At 50.3% G+C, this 7,622-nt stretch overlaps 1 protein-coding gene across 1 annotated transcript in view; it reads left to right on the top strand.

The window, feature by feature from the left end:
* Positions 1-4,038, top strand: part of SLC9A6 (solute carrier family 9, subfamily A (NHE6, cation proton antiporter 6), member 6) — a gene marked incomplete at its 5' end in the record, with an annotated part of 18,407 nt that extends 14,369 nt beyond the window's left edge. Inside the window, 5 exons of the mRNA XM_010159563.1 lie at positions 252-405; positions 586-616; positions 1,745-1,824; positions 2,447-2,552; positions 3,579-4,038. Of these exons, the coding sequence (XP_010157865.1) occupies positions 252-405; positions 586-616; positions 1,745-1,824; positions 2,447-2,552; positions 3,579-3,854 (647 nt within the window). The remainder of the gene's footprint in view (positions 1-251; positions 406-585; positions 617-1,744; positions 1,825-2,446; positions 2,553-3,578) is intronic.
* Positions 4,039-7,622: the final 3,584 nt, after the last annotated feature.

Genomic DNA, 7,622 nt, shown 5'->3' with positions numbered 1-7,622 from the left:
TGGCTGTGAAAGAGTTGTGATAACCCCATGTGCTGGTTTTAGTCAGGACAGAGTTAATTTTCTTCACAGTGGCTGGTATGAAGCTTTCACAGCGTGTGCTTAACCTGGTCGCTGTTAAAGCGCTGCGGTCTCCTTGGCAGGGACAGGACCAGCGTGGGGTAGTGATGCAAACCCCAGGTGGGGAGGCCTGCCGGGGGGTGGCCGGCCATGCTCTGGGCTAATGCAGCTCCCCCGCTGTCCCTTCCCTGCAGGGCTGCGAGGAGCCATGGCGTTCGCCTTGGCCATCCGAGACACGGCCACGTACGCCCGGCAGATGATGTTCAGCACGACGCTTCTCATCGTCTTCTTCACGGTGTGGGTTTTCGGCGGGGGCACCACGGCCATGCTGTCCTGCCTGAATATCCGGTGAGTGCAGCGTGCGTGGGGATCTGCGGGCACAGCACGTTCTCCCCCCCATCCCACTCCTACGTTAAGGTGCTCGGTTTTAATTGACAGGAAGAAGATTGCGTCCTTCCCCCCTGGACTGCGGCACGTACCCGTCTGGCATTGCTTGTGCTAACCCCATGCTTGTTTTCTCCTCCACAGAGTTGGTGTGGACGCGGATCAGGAGAACGTGGTGAGTGCGGCATCGCCGGGCGGCCTCTGTAGAGGGATTTGCGCTGCGCCCGTCGGTGCAGGGGTTATATCAAGACCCTGTGAATGCCCATCTGTGCTCTGCTCCCTGCCAGCTGTGCTCTCTGCCTTTACAATGAGCCTTGCTTTTGTTCAGTTGGAAAGAAGGGTATAGAAGTAACATTGGACTGTTGAGTCAGTGCACATCACTGCAGCAATAGATTCGTTCTCTCCCTTGCTGGCCCTCTGCCTCATCCCAGTGTCCAGGGCAGTACAGAAACACCATTTACTGACTCTATTTATGTATCATTTTCTGCCCCGCTTTTACCCATGGGTACCCTTGACCTCTCTTTTGCCCCCACGTTCCTGTGGCAGTTATGTGGCAGCCCAGGAACTGCTGACCGCGCTGAGGTAAATGCTGGAGCCCTGTGGCATCGGGAGGTTTCCTGCCTGGGAGCCCAGAGCTGTCTTCCTTGTGCATCTGCAGCCCGGTCATGCTGTAGCTGTGGCTCTACTTGGTTTCAGTGGGGGTTCTGCACCTTGGAGGTTCATTTTATTCAGAGCCATTTATTGGGCTGTTCACCTCATGGAGAGAAAGTGTCAAATGCTAAAGGCAGCCCAGAGCCATAAATCTGAAAGCCAAATTTCTGTGAAATATGTAATTGTATTCATAGGCCTCTCCAAACAGTTTTCTATTTTTTTGCCGGCTAAAAGGAAGCCAAGAGTCCCCAGAACACATGATTATTTGCATACAGAAATCTCAGGCGAGAGTTGATGGGAGGCTGGACCTGTCAGTCACTATTAAATGTGATGTCTGGATGTGACCGCTGGCTCCGAGGTACTTTAAACCTTGGGGCCAGAAACTGGAAGGCTTAGCAGAAAAGTGGTCACTCTGTGCCTTGATACCACCTCCCTAAGGCTGTTGTAGACTGCTGAATGCTGGAAGCACCTCAGCCTGTCATGATGTGAATGTTCTTATACTCCCTACAACCCAAAGGTTTCTTCTGAAGAGGTTCTGGGAAGGTGTGTGTCTTCCTGTGTTCCACCGGGGATAACCCGGTGCCCTGTGGGGGCTCCTGCTCCGGGTCGTGACATGTTGTCCTGCCCTGTTTAATGTTTTACTCTCCCGCAGGGCGTCCCGGAGAGCGAGAGGAGGAGTACGAAGGCAGAAAGCGCCTGGCTTTTCCGCATGTGGTACAACTTCGATCACAAGTATCCTTGAAGGGTGGCTGGCACGTGCCATGCCAAATCCTGTCTGCCCGAGCTACTGCGTTGACTCGGAGCATGACTCACTCCCCGCTTGGCAGAGGAGCCAGCGTTTGCTTTCCATCACACTGCTGATTTTTGATTTGCGCCTCCTTGTGTCTGTGGCTGCAAGGAATGACCGTTCCCACCTGCCATTAGCTGGGGATGCAGCGGTAGCTCAGTTCAAAGCTGGGCTCTCCAAGGCTGGAAGCCCATGGGGGTCCTCAATCCCTGTGGCAGGCAGGCAGGAAGGGCAGGGGGTGCTCTCCTTTGTAGCCCTTTTGCTAGATCTGTGCCACGCCTCCCTTGCAAATGCTTTCCCATTAATTAGTGGAGGAGCAATTTGCCAGGCTGAGGATGGTGGGACAAGGGATGCTGTGAAGCCTTTTCTTACTGGGGCTGTGCCCTGGTCTGCTCATGTCCTGCTGTGTTTGGTTGCATTCCCATTGCTTATCCCTATAATTTTTGTGCTTCCAGGGACTTGTGTTTCTTTCCTTCCTGTGTGAGTCCCTCAGTGCTGCCTCTGCATCCCATCCCTCGACTTACCAACATCGCCTGGTTACTCTTTCTTCCTTAACCCTCTCCGTAGCTATCTAAAGCCTTTGCTGACACATAGCGGTCCTCCACTGACGACCACGCTCCCGGGGTGCTGCGGGCCTATTGCCCGGTGCCTGACGAGTCCGCAGGCGTATGAGGTGAGTCCATCGCTCTCCTTCCTCTCCTGATGTTGAGGGAGTTTGGTGTGTTTATGCTTCTGTGTAACTTGGATGCTGCTCTGCAGCATCTAGCTGGGAGCCTGGGGGGAGATCAGATACTGGGACTGATGGATGTGCTAATTCCCCTGAGCATTTTGCTTTTCCAGCTACTGTTTGTTCATGGAATGATTCGTGGTGGATGAGGAACATGGTGGTTCCTCAGTGGCTGACTCACTGAAGCTGTTACAGCTGTCCTTCCCCAGGCCCTGGGAGGGTACACAATTTCCCTAACTCCTGTTTTCTTCCAGCATTCAAGCTGAGCCATTCCTGCAGCCCCTTCAGCTGCATCTCTCTCACATGAAAAAGTTACCAGCATCTGAACCGGGGCTGATATTCTCCTGCAATGGTGAAGAGCCCTTGTCTGAGCAGCACAGAGGGGCAGGGAGATGACAAGGAGCTTCGGAGAGCCTGTAGGCAGCGACCTCTTCCACCATTGCTGCAGAGCCTGTGTGCACCCACGCTCTTTTTGCTGCTGGTCAGGCTTGGGCTTCCGTGGCTCTGCAGGTGGCTGGTGCCGGCCCGGCTCTCCGGCAGGGCCTTGGCACTCAGAGCATTGCCATGCCCAGGAGCCCCGGGCAGCGGCAGCTCTCTGTGGCTGGAGTGTTCTTGTCCTGCCCGCAAGGCACCAGCATCAAGTTCCCTGCACAAAACAGGAATGGCTCTGATGGGTTGGCGATGTGATTCCCATGGTCATGCTTTGGTCCTGTCAGCCACTCAGAACTGCATTCCCGTGTATCTGGCTGTGGCATCAGAAAGAAGAGCCGAGCGCTCTCTTAGGCAACCTGCAGAGAAATTAGAGCCTTGTGCGAGTCTCCTGTGCTCAGAGATGCGTGTGTGGCAGAGCTGGTTATGGTCATGCTGCAGGAGAGCCTGCGATTCGGTGCCTTCACCTGCTCGCTCACCGCTGCTGTGCCGTTGCAAGAACAAGAGGAGTTAAACAGCACTTTCCTCCTGTTTGTTGCACAGAATCAAGAGCAGCTGAAGGACGATGACTCTGACCTCATTCTGAACGACGGGGACATCAGTCTGACCTACGGGGATTCCACCGTCAACACCGACTCTGTTGCATCCAGCGGTACGTCGCGGCGGTTCGTGGGAAACAGCTCTGAAGACGCTCTCGATCGGGAGCTCGCTTTTGGGGACCATGAACTCGTAATCCGGGGAACGCGCCTGGTCCTTCCCATGGACGATTCGGAGCCACCGTCAAACGTCCTGGATAACGCAAGACATGGTCCAGCATAAGGTTGCTCAGTTTAATTGACAGTAATATTTGCATATATGATCAAGAAATATGTACTACCTAAAGTCTAATGCATGTCTGAAAATGTCTAAGCTGTATAAATATTATTTATATGGTGTCAGAAGAATATAAATATTCTCTGCCAAGCACTTGTAAAGAACAAGCTGCAAATTTAAGTTAAAAACTGTGTTGACTGCACTGTGTAGGGTGGAACTGTTTTAGCGTAAGAGTCTTTTGCACACAGTGAGCTTCTTTAATGTGTGATTCGACGAAGGGTTCAGTTCCCAGCAGGGTAAGTAAAGGAGCTGACTCCCTGTTCATCCTTTGAGCCGGGGAGAGGAGGGTAGGGAGGTGCTGGCGAGCAGTGGAAATCGCTTTTGATTCAGATGAGGATTGTTTTGGGGTTTTTTTTTTTGATCTCTGATCTTTGGATAGACACGTTTGAAATACCAGCAAAAAATCTGCCCACAGGTCCTCCCGCCGGGCAGCAGCCGGTGATAAACTCGTTCACTTTGTGGGAACCTGAGCTGGGACCTGGAGACTCTGCTTTTTAGTGCCCAAGCCCTGCTTTAGCGAGCGAACGGCAGGCACCGGCCAAAGCTGGTAGCGAGGACTGCGGGCGTCAGGAGGGAGGGTGGTTTGTGTCTGTAGTCATGCGTAGGAGAAGGAGGTGATCCCACAGAAACTACACCGGGCGTGGGCAGATTTTTAGGGCTGAGTCCATCTTTCAGTTGTGGCTCAAGCAGCTTTCTAGAACCAGCCATCAAATCCTCAATTGGCAACTGAATTTCACATTTGGGAAGTGACCGTCTCGTTGCGCGAGTGAATCCCTTCTCCTGCAGTCATGGATGTAGCTGGGACGTGCAGAGCTACTGCGATTGCACGCGAGGCCCCGGAGCCCGGCCAGCCTCGCACACAAGCTTTACGGCTGCAGATCGACACGGTACCTCCGGACCTCTCCAGAGGTATGGAGCATCTCTCCAGGTGGTACTGAAGGGGAGTTGTCCGTCCATCCTCCTGTATAGTCAAAAATCATTGCACTTTGTTTAAGAACTCCTTGGCATGCGGAGTGTCTGTAACCCTCACCCGCGCTCGCTCGTCTCTCATCCCATTTAACGAGAAATGTTTTGCGAGTTGATCTTTTTTTTTTGTTTTGTTTTGTTTCTTTGGTATTTTTTTAAATCTTAATTTTTATTTTCCAAGGAAGAGCACAGAACAATTTGCGATTTCACACTAGTGTTAAAGGATTTACTCCGTAGTTACGAGAATGGCTAAAGGTGCAGTGAAATTGTTAACCCTGACATCCTTCTTTTTTTCTCCTGAAAAGGGGGAATCACAGAAATTTACTGTACGTAATTTTATTGTCTATTTTAGCTGCAGTTTTGCCGTAAAAACCTTTCAGGGTTACTGGTGCACTATAGGCCCGCTCTGGAGATCACCCTCTCCAGAGGGCTCAAACAGAAGTGTTTAAAAAGAAAAAGAGCCAGGTGAGTCTGAGCGCTCACAGCTCCCATTAGCTTCCCTTGGAACAAACTCTGCACCTCTCAGGATCTGACCCTGAGACCTCAGAGCAGTGTCCCCACGAAACTGTTTTCCCCAGCTCCACCTGAGGGTTGGAGGAGACAAGAAATACTGAAATTTCGAGTGTATATGTATCGTTGAGAAAATAAATTTACACTTTTTAATTGTTTTTCATTTTCTCAGGTCTAAGTAACATTGCCTTAAATTTATGGATGTGGAACTAATTATTTTGGCAGTTTATCCCCAAGAAAATGCTTTCTTTTTCCTTCTGAACAAAATGTGTGTTGCCATAGGACTCCTCTAGAAGGGGGAGTACGCTCTGTTTATATTTAGATAGGGCATCTTCCTCGCACCAGTGAATGGCAGTCTCGCTGTTAACATAGCTGTTGGATTAGCGCTAGCCTCTTTGTTTCCTGCTATGCAGGAATTCCATAAAGTGTGTGTTTTATATGATGTCTGTAACTTAACTTCATGTGTTTAAAAAAAAAAAAAGAAAAAGAGAAAAAAACCCATAGGTACCTGTTGACTTTAGGTTTACTGCATCACTTCTACATCCTGTTTTTTGTTTGTTCTGGCTTTTTGAAGAGGTATGATAAATAACTACCGCTTGTTTTTTCCTGTCTAATCTGACTATGAAATTCAATTTACAAAGCTGGCGTTGGTGCAGCTGGAGGGGCAGAACGGTTCTGCTTCCCGCGAAAGCCCGTGGTCCCATCGCCAGGCCCCGTGCGCACAGGGCTCCCTCCCAGGCAGTCCCCAGGTGAGGTGCAGATTTGGAGCCGAGCTCTTCGAGAGGGCCGTAACGTAACATTTCACCGCAGCCCTGGTAGCATTCCTCTTTCTCTGACCCTTCGACTTCAGTAATTTATCCACTCTCTGTAAGCTCGCCCACACGTTACCCTAAGCCTCGGCTTTTGACGCCAGTGATGGCTCAGTTAGCACATTAAAGTAAACAAACCCTAACAAATGATGATTTCATGGCTTACCTGTGAATTCTTATGATCCATACATAATATAATCAGGACTGTTTTGAATAGTCTTGGTGAATGAATGAATCTAAGCTGAAATTCAGGAGTGATTTAATAAATGACTCCATCCTCAGGTGATTGTTTTCTTTGTCCTGCTGTGGCAGGGAATACACGAGTGCCTGGTTTTCAGATGCAGAGCCCTGATGGCATGTGTCCTGCAGATGAAGTTAAGGGTACCTTAGAGAATCAGGCCCTGAGACCTTTTGCCAAATAGATAAGACAGCCCCGAGGAGGCAGTTTACAGCTTCCACAAAGATTTAGAGAAGGTGCCCTTCTGTAAATTGAATTTTCATGGGTTTTGCACATGAAAAAGCATTGTAGGTAAAGTTATGATTTGTACTAGTACTGTCGATTTGTGTGGCAATGGCATTAACTCCGTAGTTGTGGTGTTTGTGCAGCTGATCTGTGATAGCTGATGATCACTATTGGACCTTCTGTTTACACTGACTAAATCCTTTACTGTTGCGTTGTACTGTGAAAGAAGGATTATGGGCCTATAAAAGATTTTTTGTTTTCCTGGAATTGTGTGTACCGTTTCATTAATTCACACGGAAATAAACCTGTAGCAAAGTGACGACGTGCCACTTGACCTTCTCAAACCAGTTTGTTCATGGCCAACGGGTAAGGCAGCAGCCACGGATGCAGATGCTGAACCCCGTGGGCTGGAGGGCAGCCGGGCTGGGGTGCACGCTCCTGCCTTCACCCCCTTAGCGCTCCTGGGACACAGCCCAGCCCTGGGGCTGTCCTGCCTTGCAGGAACAGGCGCTGGGGAGCGGAGGGATGCTGATGTCCGTTTAAAGCCGCTGCAGCTCCCAGACTCCTCCATGAGCAGCAAAACCCAGCTGGGGTAGCGCTGCTCACTCACACATGCCCTGCATGAGAGGCATCACTAGTGGGGTGTTCCCAAAATTCAGGCTCTGGAGCTTTCGTGGGCTTTTATGTCCTGTGCTTTTGTTGAATATGCAGTTGGGCTCGTGGCAGGTGATTCTGCCCGCCGTCTGTACCACTGTTTTGGTGCTGTGTACTGTCGGAGCAGCTGAAGAGGTTAGTTGTTCAAATGCTTTACAATCCTGTAGTATAGAGGGTGTCTCAGAAACAACAGGAATCTGTTTTTTGAGAGTTGATTCACAAAGGACAACCTTCACCTTTTGAACAGTATAAAAATACATTCTTTGTAGCTCTGTATCGCTGAGGGAATCATAGACTGGTGTGGGTTGGAAG

This window comes from Eurypyga helias, unplaced genomic scaffold (assembly GCF_000690775.1).
Source record: "Eurypyga helias isolate BGI_N326 unplaced genomic scaffold, ASM69077v1 scaffold3329, whole genome shotgun sequence".
Taxonomy (NCBI): Eukaryota; Metazoa; Chordata; class Aves; order Eurypygiformes; family Eurypygidae; genus Eurypyga; species Eurypyga helias.
This window is presented reverse-complemented; position numbering and strand designations above follow the sequence as displayed.